Source organism: Notamacropus eugenii, chromosome 1, assembly GCF_028372415.1.
Source record: "Notamacropus eugenii isolate mMacEug1 chromosome 1, mMacEug1.pri_v2, whole genome shotgun sequence".
NCBI lineage: Eukaryota > Metazoa > Chordata > Mammalia > Diprotodontia > Macropodidae > Notamacropus > Notamacropus eugenii.
The window spans coordinates 389,364,284-389,384,823 of NC_092872.1; the positions used below are offsets into that span (position 1 = coordinate 389,364,284).

At 39.1% G+C, this 20,540-nt stretch overlaps 1 protein-coding gene and 1 long non-coding RNA gene across 2 annotated transcripts in view; one reads left to right on the forward strand and one right to left on the reverse strand.

Annotated features, from left to right (window-relative positions):
* The window catches only part of LOC140518586 (uncharacterized), a 124,901-nt gene extending 117,952 nt beyond the window's left edge, over positions 1-6,949 (reverse strand). The window contains exon 1 of the long non-coding RNA XR_011971961.1: positions 6,827-6,949. This is a non-coding gene — a long non-coding RNA (uncharacterized lncRNA). The remainder of the gene's footprint in view (positions 1-6,826) is intronic.
* An 86-nt stretch (positions 6,950-7,035) lies between these two features.
* TTC1 (tetratricopeptide repeat domain 1) overlaps positions 7,036-20,540 on the forward strand; it is a 52,120-nt gene continuing 38,615 nt past the window's right edge. Inside the window, exons 1-2 of the mRNA XM_072630874.1 lie at positions 7,036-7,199; positions 8,390-8,749. Of these exons, the coding sequence (XP_072486975.1) occupies positions 8,417-8,749 (333 nt within the window). The 5' untranslated portion in view covers positions 7,036-7,199; positions 8,390-8,416. The remainder of the gene's footprint in view (positions 7,200-8,389; positions 8,750-20,540) is intronic.

A 20,540-nucleotide genomic window follows, 5' to 3' on the forward strand; every position in this document is an offset into this window, starting at 1 on the left:
AAAATGCTCTAAATCACTCTTGATTAGAGAGATACAAATCAAAACACCTCTGAGGCACCACATCACACGTGTCAGATTGTTTAACATGACAGAACAGGAAAATGATAAATGTTGGAAAAGATGTGGGAGAGTTGGAACACTAATTCATTGTCGTTGGAACTGTGAGCTGATCCAATCATTTTGGAGAGCAATTTGGAAATATGCCCAAAGGGCTACAAAAATGTATATAACCTTTGACCTATCAATATCGCTTCTATGACTGTATCCCAAAGAGATCATAAAAATGGAAAATGTTCTACATGTACGAAAATATTTATAGCAGCTCTCTTTGTGGTGGCCAAGAACTGGAAATCAAGGGGATGCCCATCAATTGGGGGATGGCTGAACAAGTTGTGGTGTATGAATATAATGGAATACTACTGTGCTATGAGAAGCAATGAACAGGAAGACTTCAGAAAAGCCTAGAAAGACGTATATGAACTGATGCTGAGTGAAGTGAGCAGAGCTAGAGCATCATACACAGTAACAGTCACCGTGTGCAAGGGCTGTTTTTGATAGACTTCGCCCTTCACAGCAATGCAAAGGACTCATGATGCAAAATGCCATCCACATCCAGAGAAAGAACTATGGAGTCAGAATGCAGAATGAAGAAGACTATTTTCTCCTTTGTTATGTTTTATTTTGTTTTGTTTTTCTTATGGGTTCTTCCACTCATTTTAATTCTTCTATGCAACATAACTAATGTGAAAATGCATTTAATAGAAATGTATATGTACAGCTCATATAAGATTGCATGCCATCTTGGAGACAGAGAGGGGCAGAAGGGAGAGAAAATTTGGAACTTATGGAAATGATTATTAAAAACTGAAAACAAACAAATTAATAAATTGGAGGAAAAAAGAAATAGCGATTACTATTTTTTTAAAAGTAGGATAAAGTGTGTTTGTGGGGGGGGGGGGGAGGAAGTAATGGATTAGGAATAATGGGACCTGGGTTCATATCTCACTCCTATCATTACCTGCATGATCTTGGATAAATCTGGGGGTCTCAATTTCCTCATTTGTAAAGTAATGGACTTGAAATTGGACTAGATGGTCTCTAACATCCCTTTAGATTCTAAATCTATAATAAGAGGAAGAATAAAATAAACGAAAAAGAGAATATTCAGGAAAAGTTCTATGACAACTTTGAGGGAAAGAATATTATTTAGGAGAACTTGGTGGAAGCATTATCTCTGTTGGACCTTGAAAGTAGGGAAGAATTTCAGTATACAGAGGTGAGAGGAAATACATTTCAGGTACAAAAAATAGCTTGAGCAAAAATACTGAGATGGGAGAGAGAGGGTGAGGTAAGCGGAAGAGGGAAGCATTCCAGTACAATTTGAATGTAAAATACAAGAAGAATGAGATAAGATTGAACATAGTGGAGCCAGATTATGGGGGATTTTGAGTGCCAGTCAGTATTTTATAAGATAAGAGGAAATAAATGAAAGTTTTAGGTAGAGGAGTGATATTGTCATAACCCTGACATAAGATTACTTTCAGAGTGCTATTTCAAATTAAATCAATATCAAATAAGATTTTATTTTTGTGCCAATTAGATTTGCTAAACTGCTCCCCCAATTTTTTTGAAAAAATTTAATACATCATAATTCTAAACCTGCCAAAAACCAACAAATATAAGTATTTCCATATATAAAGAACAGGGAAAAGGTATTATATATGATACTACAAATCTCATTACATATAGCTTCAAGTTGTTGTTTTTGTTGTTTAATGGTATATACTAAATTCGTCACATTAATTCTAAGAGCTATCCCACTTGTCCATGTTTCCTTTTGGTTCCTTTCTGGGTTGTTGTTTTTTTTTTTAATGAATAATTGATCATCTTTTTTTCTTCCTTCTTATCTCCCTATTTTTCTTCCTTTCCTTTTTCTCTTCCTTCCTTTTGACAGTTATCACAATTCACCCTCTTCTCCCAAAATCAGTCCTCCAAAAACATTCTCCCTTTCAATAAGTTAGTGCCAAAGGAGGAAAAAAATAATACCATACTCTGTGTTTTAGACACAAATCTGTCAGAAACAATTTAACATCCTAATTCCAAGCATTTCTAGTATAACGAGAGAAATGTTGAACCTGTCATAGTCTTTCCATGCCCTTAGCCATAGTTCTTTCCCCCTAGATGATTTGAGGTAACATTTGTCATCTTGAAGAAGATAAAAGTTTTAATATGTTGAAAATACAGCTTCGTATAAATATTCCAAAACAATAGTCAATATTCAGTTCCTTCCTTGACCACTACTTTCAAGTGTTCTCTTGCAGTAATCAAAAGGATTTTCTCACTCTGATCAATATCTTAATCTTTTCTGAAGAGAAAAGAAAAAATGTCCACTAGACAGGTCATAATCCTATCATCAAGGGATGGAGCAGGCAATGAATTTAATAAGATAACAGGTATTCTTTGTTGAAAGTATGGTTTCCATTCCTAGTTCATTTCCCTAAGAAATACCTTTTATTCTCGGTTTTCTGCATACTTTCAAATACAAAAAAAAAAGTGTTGGAAAGGGTTTTGGGGCCAGAAAAAAGTCATTTATTAATATTTCTAGAAAAATTTTTTTAAAGATTTGGCCATATGTAGATATATATGCTTCCATATTAGCATAATTACACAAGACATCTACATATTGACTGTGTCTAAAACTTTCAGGTCAAAGACTGTTTTTACCCTTCTTTGTATCCCTAGAGCTTAGTACAGTGACTGACACTGGTAGTAAATGTTTAATAAATCCTTGCTGATTGATTGATTGACCGGTTGACTGGCTGACTGAGTCTTTACTTCTAGTCTATCACATCTCTGTCTTCTTTGTTTTTTGGTTTTGTTTGTTTATTTCATTTGTTACAAGAATGGCTCATTGTGGGGGAAAATAGGGAAAGGATATATTTGGAAATGAAGATTAAACAATATCCATTTTTAAGAAATTAATTTCTAAAAATTGTTTCCTAAGTGATATGGAGTACAAAGATACTAGAAGATACTAGAAGAAGAAAAGACCCATGAACAGACTATTAAAATAGTCTAAGTCAGTCAGTCAAAAACATTTATTTTATGTTATGGGAGAAATATCTCCTCTTTGAATTTATGTGGTACTGAAATAAATCTACCAAAATGCAGAAATTTCAGAAGTCAAAAACCTAGGTTTTATTATGCTCAAGCATGGGTTTAGGAGGTTTAAAAAAAATCCTGAAAAAAAATTAAGAGGCTAAAGAGGTTTTTAATAGACAAAATTATGTCAGAGTGACAGAGAACTTGTTCTTTTACATACTGCATTCTCATACATTCTTCTAGGATATAGAAATTTTTTAAAGATTCATAATCCTATGCTTCCTTTAATATCATAAAAGTGGAACAAATTTAGCTAAGCAATTAACATCTTATACATCTAAGGAAATAAACCTAGTCAACTAAGTCAGGTTACAGGTTAAACTAAATTTAGAGAGTTGGAAATGGGCTGATTGAGAGGGGAGATTTACATGCCTACAGAGCAGAATCCATTCCTGAAATAAGGCAAGGTGATTTATTTCAGGAAACTATAACTATACTTTTTGGCTTCTAATCTGAGGAATGTTTGAGACCTTAAATAAATTTTTATATCCCATAGCACAAGTTTCAAACAGCTCAATAACCTCCTAAGGAGGAGAAATGACCTCCTTACAAATGACAAATATCAATAAAAAGAAATGAAAAATTATTATACCTACTATGTGTTGGCACTGTGCTAAGTGCTGGGAATGCAAATACAAATAGCCCTTGCCCTTAGGGAGTTTATAATCTAAAAGGGGAAGATAATAGTGTACAAAAGGAAACTGAAAAGTGGAGGGGGAAAGGGTAAAGTGTCCCACACTGGGGCATGATGGAGAAATCCAAATCCCAAAGAGTGCCCATCAGGGTAGTAAATAAAGAGATGGCTGGCCTAGATGTCCTCCTAAATTCAAGGTTCTGGAGGTGCTCTCTGCCTTTCAATCAGAGAAGCCCCAGAAGGTTGATGTGGTCTTACAAGATGAGGAAGTTCCTGGGGCCTCATGGAGAAATTCAGAAGAGTACAGTCAAATAGAGAATGAAGAGGAAAAAAGAAATGAAAGCCTAAACTAGAATAGTACCAAGGGGACTGGAAAGGAGTTGGAGGGGTGAGAAAAGATATGCCACTTCTTTTCCCCTTACCTGGAAGACCTTTTCTGCTGCCTCCCTTTTCTACCTATCTGGATTTTATTGGAAGCTATCAGAGAATTCATGTTAAATCTTATCATCCTTTGAAGGAACAAAAGCATTTCCCCTGCCCATGAGACTCTCTACTTTTCCCTCTGTTTATCTCAGTGTTAACCATCATCCCTCAAGACCCATTTCCAGTCCTCCCTCCTCCATGAAACCTTTCTGGTCCTATGGAACCAGTGATATCTCCCTCCTCTCAACTTCTATACTACTTTTTAAAGTTTAGATACCTCCATGTTACCTGCATTATGAAAGCTAACACTTCACAAAAGTATGCTTTATATCTCTAACTAGGCTCAATGAGGGCAATACTGGTTCTTATTCTTTTTTTTTTTTATCCCCAGAGTATCTTTAGGAAGTCTCTTTTGACCAAAATAGGAGTTCAGTAAATATTTGTTAATTACTTGTATTTGTAATTTTAGAGTTATTGTGGTTTCTAGCACATAGTAAGCACTTAATAAATGATTGCTTCTTGCTTTGCTAATTAGTAAGTGGTATCCCTGAAGAATGGGGCCAACGGCCAGAACAGGACCCTTTTCTTTCAAGAGTATTGGCTCCTATCACACAGAGAGAAGTTGGCCACTTATCCTTCCCAAATCAAAGAAGAAAGTATCCCATTGGGTGCGACCCTTTTGTCTCTTTTCTCAATCCTCCTCTCTGAACCTCTGCATCCAGACCACAAAGCACAATGATCCAGGAACTGCAGTGTTTGGGAAGGAACAAAGAAATAGCTTTTCTTTTACTTCAGGGTTAATAGCAACTGTCATCATGCTTGAAGTCAAGTTACCTGGCAGCATTTGGGCCATCACATTACCGGTTTTTTATTCCTTAAATAGGCATGGATATTTAACATAATGATGTGAGGGCTGGGAAATATTTTCCATAACTCAGAATAAATTGTGTGGTCCAAGCCAATGAGCCCAGAAAGAAGGTTTTATTAGTTCAATTCATGCCAACTGTGGCTGAATTTCCTTTCTCTGTCCAAAGATGGGTGCCAACAGTGGGTGAAAGGGAGTGGAACTTAGTATATAAGCCATATCATGTTTAGATTTCAATGTAATTTGCAGTCTTCTTAATGGCTTCCTCAATCCAGAATATTCACAAACTATTTAATACATCAGCTTCATCCATTTATCCCTGGCAGTAACAACCACCGTTCATAGCCAGTTTCTAAACCACCATCTTAGCCATACTGTTTGTCACTAAAAAAATAACTGCTGAGGCTTCATGGCTATTTTTTAAAAATCATTTTTAGAAAGTTTTCTTCTGATGTCTGGTATAGTTTGCAGTAAGGAAGGGCAAGAAATTACACGAGGCAGCTAGGTGGTGCACCGGACAGGAGTCAGGAAAACCTGAATTCAAATCTAGATTCAGACACTCACCCAACTCCCCCTCTCCAGCAGACTAACCGTACTGGTGCCATACTTACTGTGGACACCCATTCAGCATTAGCTCACTACTACATAGAAAAAGAGAGACAGGCAGGAGGGGAAGAAGAAAGGAGGGAGGGAGACTGTTTATTGTGTTGTTTGTTTTTTAAATAACTAAGTTTCAAGACAACTTAAATCTCACTTCTGCAAAAGGCTTTTCCTCTCTGAGATTACCTTCCTATCACATTTTATGTATCAATTTGTATTTTTTTAAACGATATTTACATGATCCTTGGAGGCAGTTTATTTTTCCCCCTTTCTTGCTTAGCACAGCTCCTGCAGTAAGTGCTTAATAAATGTTTGTTGATTGAGCAGCTTCCCAGAAAGCACCAGAAGAAACCCTAGAGAGTTTTGGGGAAAGGCTAGTTTCTACAGGGGAGGGTGGGTGGCTGTATGTTTCCTACTCCCAGGAGGACTCTAAATGAAATGGATGGGTTGTAGGTAAGGTGACTTTAGTGTGTGTAAATTGAATTTTTGTTATTATTTCTTAGAGTTCAGGCTCCCAGGATCTGTAGCCATATCAATCTACTGTTCCCAGGTATTAGATATGAGCTCCCACAGTTATGGTTCAAAACATCTCCACCACGCTTGTGCAGAGTTATATAATGGTAATAACATAACATAACATATATAATGGTAATAACATAAACATCCACCACAGCTGCACAGTAAGGTACAGGGATGAGGTGATGTAAACTTGCCAGGTTACTGCGGGCAATACACCTTCTTTGTCTGATACCTTATAAAGCAGGTGGTCAGTGGTCAGTAAATGGGGAGCCCTTAGGGTTGAATGCACAGACTCTGCGCCTGCCTCAACTGGCCCCCACTGAGGCTGTGGGAGGGGGGAACCTTAGGGTTGAGTGCGCAAGCTGGAATGCCGAGCTGGCCTTCATCTGCACCCCCATCAAGACTTGGGGGATCCAGCAGCACAAGCTGTGCCTGCCTCCACTGGCCTCATCCAGACTTAGGGGTATTTGCCCCTGTTTCAGGGAATGCTACAGGAGTTTGTGCTCTCATCATCAGCAATCCTCCCCTGAGAAAACTGGACTAAAATAAGATCATGACCCCCTTCTTAGCGTCTTTCCTGTATGACCAAATGTGCTAGCAGCCCTCCTGTGTGCTGTGTTTACCTGTCTTATTGTGGATAACTGCTGAAGGCTCACAGAGCGTAAAATTTGGCAGGGACACTCGGTGCTCTTTTCCCAGAGGCTTCCCAGTCTCTCACACAGCTGATTCACCGCCGTAACACAACATGGCGTCTACCTGCCTAAGACATAGTCCGTACAGTGACGTAGCTCCGCGGGAGTCGTTGCCTTCCCCGCCCCAGGGCCCGCAGAACGACTCCCAGAATTCTTCGCGGCGCCGAAGCCATTGGTCGGCGCGAGCGGAAGTGCACCGGCTCGCAGAGAGGTGAAGGGTGAAAGTTGGGCAGAAGGTGAAGCAGCGTCGGGACTGCTGGTTCTGCGGAGCAAGAGCCCTCGGGCCGGGCCTGACAGGCCTCCGGTGAGAGCGGGGAGGAAGCAGGCGTAGACGTTTCGGGCCCTGGGCACGTAGGAGCTTGGACTCCAGGGTCGGGGATATTGGGACCGATCCCGCTACCTCTGGGGGAGGGGAGGGGAGGGAACGGAGCCGTTGTGGGCAGCGGGGCGCCGGGCTATCCGTCCCTATCCGTCCGGCCTTCCGAGGCGAGGCCTGAGGCGGGGTTCGTGCTCGGAGCTGAGGGGGAAGCCGGGCTACCTGCTCGGCGTTATCCCACCAAAACCCCCATGGAGGGGGGAGGAGCCTGGATTGGTTCTGGGAATGCTCCGCTCCCCTCCCCCAAATAAACTCTCTCTAGATTCCTCTCTCCCACTACTGTCTCTGTCTCCTCTGGTATCTGCGTGTCTGTCTCTGCCTCTCTTGTGTCCCTGCGTCTGTCTCTGCCTCTTCATGTGTACGTGCCTGTCTCCTTTCTTTCTCCTCCCCTCCCCCACCTCTCTTCGCCTCTTCCTCCCTCCCTCCGTTTCCTCTCCCCTTCCCCCTTGTATGACCTCATTCGAAGTCCTCTCGCCTCTCGGACCTGTTTTCTCTGGAAAAATGAGGCTGTTTGCCTCGATGACCCTCATGGTTCTCTTTCCGATCCTCTGACCATATTATGTTATGTCATTGTGCAGAAGTGGGAGGGGGCAGGCAATCCAGGCCCATTCATTTATTCTGACTGTCATGTGACCGCTCCCTGCTACTTAGTACTTACGTCTTATTCCCCTACTAGTAAATTCTATGGAGGGAAAGTTCTGGTCTTATTCTCCTACTAGGAAGTTCTAGGAGAGGAGAAATCAAGTTATGGCCAAATTTTTCCTTCTCTTTCATTGTTCAGTACACCGTAGGTGCTTAATAAACATTGGACAAGTGATCCCATCGAGTGGTATTTCCAACAAAGGTTTAGCAAGGAAAAGATAAAAGGTTAATTATTATGCATGAGAAGTCCTGGTAATCCATTTGACCTGGAAAGTGGTCTTCATTTAAAATTATCTGTATTTCTTCTCTTGGATTATATGTTTGACAGCTTTACTCTTTTCAATGAATGTGAAATAGTACTATGCACAACTTTTTGAATACCTATAAGGAAACATTTTTTATATATGCAAACAGTATCCTTTTTGTTTACAGCACTGGCCAACTTAAATAATTTTTTTTCTCTTTGTCTCCCAAAGTTCCTATCCTTACACCCCACGCCCCCCATGGAAGTCAACATGGGGGAGAGAGCAGAAGATTCTAGGCCTCCGGAGGACTTGTTCAATGGTTTAAAGGTTACTGATCCCCAGGAATCAGAGTGTGCTAGCCCCCTGGTGTCTAGTTTAAAAGATGAGTATATTAACAGCAAACTACTAAAGGATGTTCAGGACCAGGGAGAAGATGAGTGCTTTCATGACTGTAATGACTCATTTCAAGACAAGGAGGATCCAGGAGTGGAAGAGCCAAAAGATAAACTGGGTGATGATGTGAATCCCTCAGAACTAGAAGAAGAATACTTACTGAGATTGGAAAAAGATATGCCAGATGACGAGAAACAGGTAAATATCTTCACTGCATTGTGGGAAAAAAGTCATCTTTATCGAAGGTACATTTCTTCAGATTAGCCAGTGAAAGATGTTTGAAAACGACTAGTAGTAAAGTATTCCTGTACAGCATTTCACTATTGTCTTCCTCCTATATTCTCATAGATACTGTAGCGAGGGCTAGAAATGTCTGGCAGTCGAATGTCATCATCTAGTCAAGTCTTAATTGGTTTTCTTTCTGTTTGCCATCCTGAACAGCAAAAACATAAAAAGGCAATTTTGAGAAAATAGAAAAAAAGCAAACTTGTTCTCTAAAATGTGTGCCAGCAGCCTGTAAAGTTGAGGTTTTTCTTTTGGTTTCGTGAGGGTTTTGGTGTGTTGGATTTTTTTTTTTCAGCTTCATCTTAAAAGTGAACATTTACATAGTACTTTACCTATATAATCTCATTAGTTACTAAGGATGCAGATATAATGAATGAAACATGATAATTTCTCATAAGGAGCGTTTGGTCTAATGAAAGAGACAGGACATATACATAACTATGTATTGTCTCCATTTACATTACTAAATATTGTATGTAATAGCTTTGTGCACATATGGATGCAAAGATTCATTAAATGAGACACAGCAGGTATACCCTTCTATGCTGCTTAACCAGTGAACTATCCCTTCAGTGCGCAAGTTACCTCTTTTAGAGATAAGGAAGAAGGGATATTCTCTGAATCCTTGGACCTCAAGTGAGACTGTTCCATGTGGTCATCCATCTGATGTTCATACTTTTCTGCCTAGAGATTCATTGAATTTCTCAACTTAAGTCATTAATAGTTGACAACTGGTCACATTCAGTTAGAAGTGGACTTGAACGTAAGTTAACAAATATTTGTTAAGCATTCACTGTGTGCCAGGCACTGTATTGTGCTGAAAAGTATTTGAAGGAAAAAAAGTACAAGAAATAATGCCTTCAAATGTCTCTTTGATAGTTACATCAGGGAGCTGAATGAAAAGCAGGGAGTGGAGAGTAGAATGTGTCTTAATATCTTCTGAGGGTCAGTTTTCTTTATCAAATTTGTTGGTTTTAAATTATGACTATTGTCTGGCAAAAAGAATGAAAGAATGCAGAGATACTTTAAGCTACCTTAGTGAAAATACCTCTGAACATGTAATCATTAGGCACTTAATGATTTGATAATCTTAGAGAAATTGTTTCCAGAAGTGCTAAGATTTTTTTAGTTCAGCATTTGTTTCACTAATGCTATCTCTTAATTATTCGATTTAAAATTAGTACAGGACTTTCTTGCCCTTCTGACTAGGTCCTTGCTAGGTTGAAGGACTGGCAAATCTGACAGCTTTTGATATTTTTGGTGTTTGTGTTAAGATGACAAAGTTTTTCTGGAAGGACTTCCAAGGTTAGTGCACCATGGTGTATCTACCCATCTAAAGTTTTCAGTCTTGTGGATCCTGTAACTGAGTTTTATTAGTACTTCCAGTTCACATGAATTAATTGATGCTAAGCAAACTTATCATAAAGCCAGACTGCCAGTTTGTTCATTTACAATGGGTATAGTAGCTAAGTCTAGATGTTCTTGTCTGTGTGTATGTACGTATGAATTCAGAAAACCAAATTGCGTATAGCTCAGAAGCTTGCTTGGTGAACATGAAATCAAAACAAAAGAATTCTCATTAAGAACTGTCCTAAAGATTACCCTTCAGCATTTTAAATATGGGTCTAACTCTGGCAGATACTTATACTCTTTTCTAGAGTCCATATTTCTTACATCCTATATTTGTGCTTGATTTAAATATCTTTACAACATCAGCATACTTGGGGGAAAATTAATTGGTTTCATTGGGCTTCTGTGGTTGCCTCTGGAAAAGCCTCTAATTTTATCTGTTATGTCTATACAGTATTGCTGTTAATATCACAAAAGATATTTCCTTTCTAACCTTTCTTTTCATTTTCCCTGGATTTTAACATGTCTTATTTTTAGACCAGTATGTATTCATTGACACCTTGCCATACTTATTAATGTTTGGTTTAAATGAACACTATGTGTGTGTTCATCCTTCATTGCCAAAGAAGACTATGCCATCAGAGAAGTAATGACATGACTTGCACTTGACTTTGTTTTGAGTGAGGGAGGGCTGTGAAGGTCACCAGCCTCACTTCTCCTGCAGAGCCATCTGAATCCAGTGACCAGATATTCATCAGGATTACTGGACATGACCCAGGATGAGGCAGTTGGGGTTAAGTGACTTGCCCAAGGTCACACAGCTAGTGAGTGTCAAGTGTCTGAGGTGAGATTTGAACTGAGGTCCTCCTGACTCCTGCACTGGTGCTTTATCCACTGCATCACCTAGCTGCCCAAATGAACACTATGGACAAATGCCAAATGGGTATTGTGAGGCTGAGTCTGAAGTAGACAATATGTCAGCTCTTCAGCTAGGTTTAAGCAACTTAGTTTTCATTCTAAAGAAAAATTTGTGGCAGAACTTCATTTTAATACTTTCCAAGATTTTGTCACTGTGCATGCTGCTTCTACCGACACAGATAATAACCAGTCCATGCTTTAGCAGATGGCCTTCAGGATATTTTTGTGGTCCCAAAAAAAAAAATCGTCACCTGATAGCAAACTCTCTGAATTTAAGAAGTCTGCTCCTCCGGAACAGGCACACTGTGCTCAATAGTCTTGGCTGCTGTAGGAACCTCCAGAGCTTGTACTCTGCTGCTGGCAAAACCCAAGAACTTTAAAAAGAAGCCTTAATTTTGTTAAAGCTGTTTCTAAGAAATTGAAATTCAGCATTAACAGGCAATAAAAATTTATCAAGGTAGAGATAATCAGATGGATCAAAGAAGGATAGACAAGGATTAATGATAAATCAGTTTTGATCATGAAGTAATTTGAAAAAATATCTCCAAAAGTCTCCAAGAACAAATCTTCGTAGAATTACTGGTAATTTACTCCCTAAGGAAGCATTTCAGGAAGATCTTTGAAGTTATTTATGAAACAAACTTTCTTTGTGTAAATATTGTAAAAGAAATGGTCTCTGATTTCAAAGACTATATATAGTTCTGGAAAAGTCACTGTATGCTATTTTTATGAGGCTGCTTAAGAAAATATGAATCTCCCCTCCTATTATTCTTACTAGTCTTAGAACAATTTGAAGGTCTGATTTCCACAGTACTTTCAGTGTTTTCTGAGTGTTTTGCCATCATAATTTTCACATCATAATTTTCTTTAAGACATAGATGTTCAGTAATTCAGAAACTAAAAGCTTAGGTCTTGGGATTAGAAGACCTGAATTCTAGTCTCAAATGCTCTGACACCCATCGTCTTGTAAAGCTGCCTCCCTTTTTGTATTATAAGGGGGTAGTGTTTTAATCACTTACTTTACAAAAAGACATTATGAAATAAACACTTCATAAAACTTTAAAGCAACGTATAAATATGAGTGTATCATAGGATTATAGATTTAGATCTGAAAAATTCCCCCTTTGGAATACAACCCCTTCACTGAGCAGATGAGGAAACTGAGGCCCAGAGAGTTGAAGTGACCATCCCAGGGTTGCACAGGTAGTAAGGCAGAGCCTTGATCTGAATCAAGTCCTCTGGTTCTAAATCCAATATTCTTTCTACTGTACCATAATATTTGATATTGTTATTATAGCAATTATTATGGGTATCTTGGTAAATCTATATCATTCTTACCTCTTACCTGAGTTTCTAGTGTGAACTCTACTTTTTTGGTATTCCAGTGTTAAATTCAGACAAATTTGTTCTATAGCTACTGCTTCCCTAAACTGTAGGTGGTAGCAAATAGCAGTTGACAGACTTAAAGATTTGGAAGTAAACCTGTCTGCTTTAAGTCCTTGAATTTAAGCTCTTTTTTCCTTTCCTTTAACTACTGTAGTTGTTTCTACAATGAACAACCAAAAAAATTAAAACCTTATGTATAGAATAAGTGATTGTTGCTTAATGACATTTCAGAGGATATGAATGCCCTATGTGCTCTAACTGCTTGCATTATATATGTTGGCTCAGACCATAGGGATAAATATTATCCAGACAAGCCCCCCCATTGTCTAGGATTTCATTGAAAGGAAAGAAGACTTCTCTGGTAGATGTTCATTTTAATTAATAACTAAGGAAAAGAGTATTCTTTCTAAAATTTTGTCTTAAAGGTCCTAGAATTTGATCTATCAATTACTTCCTCAAAATGTAGAAGTAGTTATATATATTCCTCTTGTGTACTTGATTTTTAAAAACTTTTAAGGGTTTCGGGCATGGATTATGGCAGCTAGCATAGTCAACAAATACAGTTGTTTGAATGTCTATGTAGGTAACCATCACAGCATTAGCAAAAGGTATGGGAGTTCATTTTTTATAAGGTGTATGCTTTGGTTTAATGTTTGGTTTCATTATCTTTTGCCACCTGTTGCATTCTTAAGGGAAAGGGCATTTTTGTAGCTATCTATGCAATGGATAGAATGCTGGACATGGAGTTAAGACAGACACATAGGTGTGTGACCTTGGAGAAGTCACTTAACCAACCTCTCAACCTTAGATTCCTCATCTGCAAAATGGAGATAATATTAGCATTTGCCTCATAGTGTTGTTATGAAGATCAAATGAGGTAATATATGTAGAGCATCCTGCAGATCTTAGAGCAAATCTGCTAAGTCTCAACCTTTGATTACTCGTACCATTTGTTGCCTTTATGCTATTGAACAAAAGTGGAGAAAATCATGCTAATCATTCTAACTTGGTCCACTACAAATTTATATTACACAATCTCAACTGGGCCCTCACTGCTGCTAAACATTCCTATTATACCTGCCTTATCAATTCACTATCCCACTTTTCACAGTCCCTCTTCCAAACCTTTTCATCCTCCTCTAACTTCCCATGGTTCCCTTTTCCCCCACTGTCTCCACTGAGAACCATGCCTCATATTTTACAGAAAAAAATTGAGGCCATTCACTGACAGTTCCTTCTCTCCTCTTCCTCATCTCATAATAGTAATGTTCCTTTTCCCTCTCTTTCTCTATCCCTGTTTCACATGAAGTGGTCTTACTCCTTACCAAACTAACCCCTCTGTTTGATCAAGCAATCCCATTCCATCCTGTTTGCTTCAACAGATTGCCCCCTCTCTCATCCCCACTCTATCACTTGTTTTCAGTCTTTCCCTGTCTCCTGGCTCATTCCTTATTTCCTACAGACATGTCCCTCAACCTGGAAAAAGCCTTCACTTCCATCACAGCTAAGTTGTCCTGTGGCTTTTCTACTCGTTGTAGCCATCTACAACAGGTGCCTCTGCTTCCGTTTTTCTCCTCTCCTTCTTACAGTCTGGCTTCTAACCTTAATTTCACTGAAAGCGCTCTTTCCAGAGTTACTGATAATCTGCTGCCAAATTAATGACTTCATTCTCATTGACTTCTGTGCTGCCTTTACTGTTGATCGCTCTCTCTGTGCTCTCTAGGTTTTTAAGACACCACTCTTCTACCTGTCTGACTTCTCGTTGTCTTTTGCCCTCTAACTAAAAGTATCCCACAGGGTTCTGTCCTGGACCTCATCTGCCTCTGTACTGCTTCACTTGGTCATCTCATCAGCTCCCAGGAATTTAATTACCATCTTGTGCTGATGATTCTCAGATATACCTATCCTGCTCCATCCTCTCGGCTGACCCCTAATCTCAGGGTACCTTTCAGACATGTCAGAGTAGATGACTAATACACATCTTAAATTCAACATGTCCAAAACTGAACTCGTCTTTTCTCCCTCCCTCCTCCTACCTTCCCTTTTTCACACAATCCTCCTTGTCCCTCAGGCTTGCAACTAGGAATCATCCTGAGCATCTCACTATCTATCTCCCCCTGGTTTCCCTTAAGTCTCAGCTGAAATCTCATATTTTACTAGAAGACTTCTTTAGCCTCTCAACTTTAGTTCCTCTTTCTGTTATCTCCTTTATAACCTATATGTAGCTTGCTTTGTATATATTTGTATATTGTCTTTCTTGTTAGATTGTGAGCTCCTTGAGGACAGGGATTATCTTTTGCTGCTTTTTGTTTCCCTGGTGCTTAGCATGATGCCTAGTGCATAGTAGATGTTTAAAAAATGTTTATTATTAAACCTCTGACTGAAACCTCTTCAACTCAGTGTGTCCACAATTGAATAATCATTCATTATCTTTTCTCTCAGGATCTTCCCTTTTCCTAATCTTACTGATACTATTGAAGAACCTGCCATCCTCCCAGTCACTTAGGCTGACAGCATCAGTTTTATCCTTAATTTACCATTCTCTTTCACTGCTGGCACCCCCATGTTCAGTCAGTTGCAAGTTCTGTCAATTCTTCCTTCATAACATCTTTTGTATACTCCCCCCTTCTGTCCTCTGGCACTGCCTCCACTCTGGTACAGTACACTCATCATCTCTCCCCTGGAACCTTCTGAGGTCTTAAGTCTCTGAGGAGCTCAAGTCTCACCTCACCCTAGTACATGCTCCACTCAGCTGTAAAACTCATCTTCCTGAAGAGCCCTCTTAAACAGGGCAGTGACCATATCAATGCCCTGTTCAATAAAGTCCAGTGGTTCACTGTTATCTTCAAGATCAAATATTTATTCCTCTGGTATTTAACGACTTTCAGAAACTAATCCCTTTCAGTTCTTATGTCTTCATCCTTTCCCCATATTCTGTGATCCAATGATAACTGGTTTCTTTTCTGTTCCTTGAACGTACTCCATATCCTTATTCATTGCATTTTCAATGTCTGTTTGGTATATCTGGAACTCTCCTCCTTTCTTTTGCCTCCTGGCTTCCTTCTAAGCCCCAGCTAAAGTCCCACCTTCTGTAAGAAGCTCTTCCAGTCCCCCCTGACTGGGAATGTTGTTGCTTATATACAATACCTTGTTTGTGCATACTTGTGTGCATATTGTCTCCTGCCTTTCTTTCTATCTCTAGCTCAGTGCTTCGCACATAATAGGTGTTTATAAAAGCTTCTTGACTTAGTTTGCTTCACTTAAAAAAGCACTATAGAAATGCTAAAATTTAGTGCATTGTAAATCCTGCCTTGATTAGTCTTTGTTATAGAAAGTAGAGTATTAAGATTTATTTCTTTGAAAAAAGTTAACATCTAGGCAGTTAGGTGACAAAAAGTGGATTTTTTGGTACCTGCTCCTGGAGGCAAATCTACATTCAGATCTATCCTCTGACATTTAACAGTTGTGTGACCCTAGACATGATGTCTACCTCAGTTTCCTCATCTGTAACCTGGTAGTGGTAATAACAGCACTGATCTTCCAGGGTTGTTGTGAGGATAAAGTGAGCTAATATTTATAAAGCACTTTTCAAACCTTGAAGTGCTAAGTGCCAGTTATTACTAACATCTTCATTTTCAAGTAACAGCTTACTAATATTTTATTGAATGCTGTACATGGTAGATTTGTTTCTAAAACCTTATGTATGAACAGATCTTTTGTTAATTGAGTCATTTTTAAATAAACTAGAAGAATTTACTATTTAGAGCAATTCAGGAGGATTGTGAATTATTTTATGAAGTGATATGTTTTTATATTTTAATATCAAAATTTCCACATATAGTACCAGGTTTGCTTAAAGCAAGGCACACCTTTAAGTAATCCATTATGTTACAGAGACAGCTAGGTGGCATGGTACATAATCAATCCATACATTTATTTATTAAACTCCTACTATGTGGTAGGCCTCACAGTCTAATTAGGAAAGCAGCATGCATGCAAATATATACAAAGCAAACTATATGTATAGGATAAATAGATGATAATTAACGGAAAGAGGCACTGGAATCAAGAGAGGTTGGGGCAGCCTTCTAGTAAAAGTTAGGATATTTGTTGAGACTTAAAGTAAACCAGGGAGGTCAGTGGGGGGGGGGGGGGGGTAGGTATGGGAGACCAGAGAAAATTCCCAGAGCAGAAAGAGAAGTATCTTATTTGTGGAAGAACCAGGAGACCAGTGTCACTGGATTGAAAAATATGTCTCAGGAAGATAGATGTAAGAAGACTGGAGGGGTGTAGTGTGGGAGAGTGAGGGAACACTAGATTATGCAGGGCTTTGAAAGTCAAATAGAATACTTTGTATTTGATCTTAGAAGGAATCAGGAGCTACTACAGTTTGGAGGGGGACCCATCAAGACCTGCATTTTAGGAAAATTACTTTAGTGGCTGAATGAAGCATGGATTAGAATTGGGGAGACGAGCTAGGCAGATCCATCAACAGGCAGTATAGCCTTATTATTACAATAGTAATAATCTGTGTGTGAGGTGATGAGCACGAGAGGGATGGCAGTGTCACAGCAGAGAAGGGGGCATATTCAAGGGATGTTGCAAAGGTGAAATGGACAGGCCTTGATGACATTTTGGACTGAGGCGGGGAAGGGGAGCGGTGAGAGATAGTGAGATCACCAGGGTGACTCCTAAGTTGCAAGCCGAGGGACTGGGAAGATGTTGTTGCCCCCTGTAGTAGCGAAGGAAGGTAGGAGGAGGAAGGGTTTAGGGAGAGAAGATAATGAGTTCAGTTTTGGATATGTTGAATTTAGGATGTGTACTAGTCATCCATTTTGTCATATCTAAAAGGCAGCTGGAAATACAAGATTAGAGGTCAGCGGAGAGGACGGAGCAGGATAGATACACCTGAAAATCATCAGCATAGAGATGTTAATTAAATCCCTGGGAGCTGATGATGGCCAAGTAAAGTAGTATAAAGGGAGAAGGGAAGAGAACCCAGGACAGGAGAACATTATGGGACACCTTTGGTTAGAGGGCAAAAGAGAAAGAAAAGGAGAATTCAGACAGGAGGAGGAGAGCTAGGAGAGAATGGTGTCTTGAAAACCTAGAGAGCATCAAGGAATTGAGACTGATCAGCTGTGTCAAAGCCACATAGAAGTCAAGGAGAATGAGGGTCGAGAATAGGCCATTAATTTGGCAACAGAGATCATTAGTAACTTTCGAGCATGTGCTTACAGTGGAATGATAAAAAGTCAGAAACCAGATAGAACCCTCGGCCTGGAGTCAGTAAGACCTGAGTTTAAATCCTGACTCAGAGAGTTACCTAGCTATGTGACCCTGGACAAGTTATTTAACTTCTGTTTGCCTCAGATACCTCATTTGTAAAATGGAAATAATAGCCTGCACCTCTCAGAATTGTTTTGAGGATAAGCTAAGATAATATTTGCAAAATGCTTTACAGACCTTAAAAACACTACGTAAATGCTAGCTTTTATTATTCTGTTATGGAAAGACAGCATAGAAGACTGTACTTGGAGTCAAGAATACCTGAATTCAAGTACTGCCTCTGACACATATTGGCTATATGATCATGGACCAGTCACTTAAATTCTCAGTGTCCCAGGCAACTCTCAGTGAAGAGAGTTTCTTATACTAATGGAATAATAGGTGTAGGAGGCTATGATGTTATGTTAGAAGACTTTTAAAACTAAATTTAAAAATTCATATATATTAATTACTTATAACTTCGAAAAGCTTTTATTCTGCAGAAAGGTGAAAGGTTTTTATTTTTGTTTGTTTTTAATTTATTTATTTTTTGTTTTCAGCATTCATTTCCACAAGATTTTAAGTTTCAAATTTTCTTCCCTCCCCTCCCCCCTCTCTAAGACACCATGCATTCTGATTACCCCTTACCCCAATCAGTCCTCCCTTCCCTTATCCCCATCTTTCTATACCCCACTACCTGTATTTCTTATTTCCCAGTTTCACGTAAAAACAATTTTAACGTTCGTTTTTAAAACTTTTGAGTTCCAACTTCTCTCCCTTCCTCCCTCCCCACCCATCCCCACTGAGAAGGCAAGCAATTCAATATAGGCTATACATGTGTAGTTATGCAAAAGTTATGCAAACTTGTGTAGTTATGCAAAAGACTTCCATAAAAATCATGTTGTGAAAGACTAACTATATTTCCCTCCATCCTATCTTATCCCCCATTTATTCTATTCTTTTGACCTTGTCCCTCCCCAAAAGTGTTTACTTCTAATTACTCCCTCCTCCCATTTGGCCTCCTTTCTATCATTCCCCCCCCCCCGCCACATCTCACTTATCCCCTTTTCCCCTACTTTCCTGTAGTGTAAGATAGATTTTCATACCAAATTGACTGTGCATGTTATTCCCTCCTTGAGCCAAATTCCATGAGAGTAAGATTCATTTTTTCCCTCTCACCTCCCTTTTTTTCCCCTCCATTAAAAAAACTTTTTCTTGCCTCTTTTATGAGGTTATTTGCCTCATTCCATTTCTCCCTTTCTCCTCCCAGCGTATTCCTCTCTCACCCCTTAATTTTATTTTTTAGGTATTATCCCTTCCTATTCAATTCACTCTGTGCCCTCTATCTATCTGTATATAATCCCTCCAACTACCTAAATGCTGAGAAAAGTTTCAAGAGTTACACATATTATCTTTCCATATAGGAATTTAAACAAGTGAACATTAGTAAGTCCCTTATGATTTCTCTTTCCTGTTTACCTTTTCATGCTTCTCTTGATTCTTGTGTTTGAAGGTCAGATTTCTATTCAGCTCTGGTCTTTTAATCAAGACCAGATGAAGCGCTCAATGCACTTGAAAGTCCTCTGTTTCATTGAGTGACCACTTTTTCCCCTGGAGTATCATACTCATTTTGTTAGGTAGGTGATTCTTGGTTTTAATCCTAGCTCCTTTGACTTCTGGAATATCGTATTCCAAGTCCTGTGATCCCTTAATGTAGAAGCTGCTAGATCTTGTGTTATCCTGATTGTATTTCCACAGTACTCAAATTGTTTCTTTCTGGCTACTTGCAATATTTTCTCCTTGACCTGGGTGCTCTGAACTTTGGCTACCATATTTCTAGGAGTTTTCCTTTTTGGGATCTCTTTTGAGAAGGTGATTCGTAGATTCTTTCAATATTTATTTTACCTTCTGGTTCTAGAATATCAGGGCAAGTTTCCTTGATAATTTCATGAAAGATGATATGTAGGCTCTTTTTTTGATCATGGCTTTCAGGTAATCCAATAGTTTTTAAATTGTCTCTCCTGAATCTGTTTTCCAGGTCACTTGTTTTTCCAAAGAGATTGTTGACATTGTCTGCTATTTTTTCATTCTTTGGTTTTGTTTTATAATTTCTTGATTTTTCATAAAGTCATAAGCTTCCATCTGCTCCATTCTAATCTTTAAGGAATAATTTTCTTCAGTAAACTTTTGGATCTCCTTTTCCATCTGGCCAGTCCTGCTTTTTAAGGCATTCTTCTCCTCATTGGCTTTTTGGAGTTTATTTTTTAAAGTGTTATTTTCTTCAACATTTTTTGGGTCTCCTTTAGCAAGCAGTTGACTCGTTTTTCATGATTTTCTTGCATCACTCTCATTTCTCTTCCCAATTTTTGCTCTACTTCTCTTACTTGATTTTCAAAATTCTTTTTGATCTCTTCCATGGCCTGAGACCAATTCGTATTTTTCTTGGAGGCTTTAGATGGAGGATCTTTGACTTTGTTGTCTTCTATTTGCATGTTTTGGTCTTCCTTGTCACCAAAGTAAGATTCTACAGTCTGATCCTTTTTCTGGTTTTTGCTCATTTCCCCAGGTATTTACTTGACTTTTGAGCTCTTTGTCAAGGTAGTTCTCTGCTTCCACTGGGGTCGGGGGGTGTACTGTTAGCCGCTGGATCCTCCCACAATCTGTGGACCTAGAGCTCCAGAAACAGTGACTGCCTGAGGTTCCTCCATCCCCTCCCCGCCTCTACTGCCCTGGGACTAGGGCCAGATCACTCTCCCACATTGGTCCCACGGGCTTTTCTCAC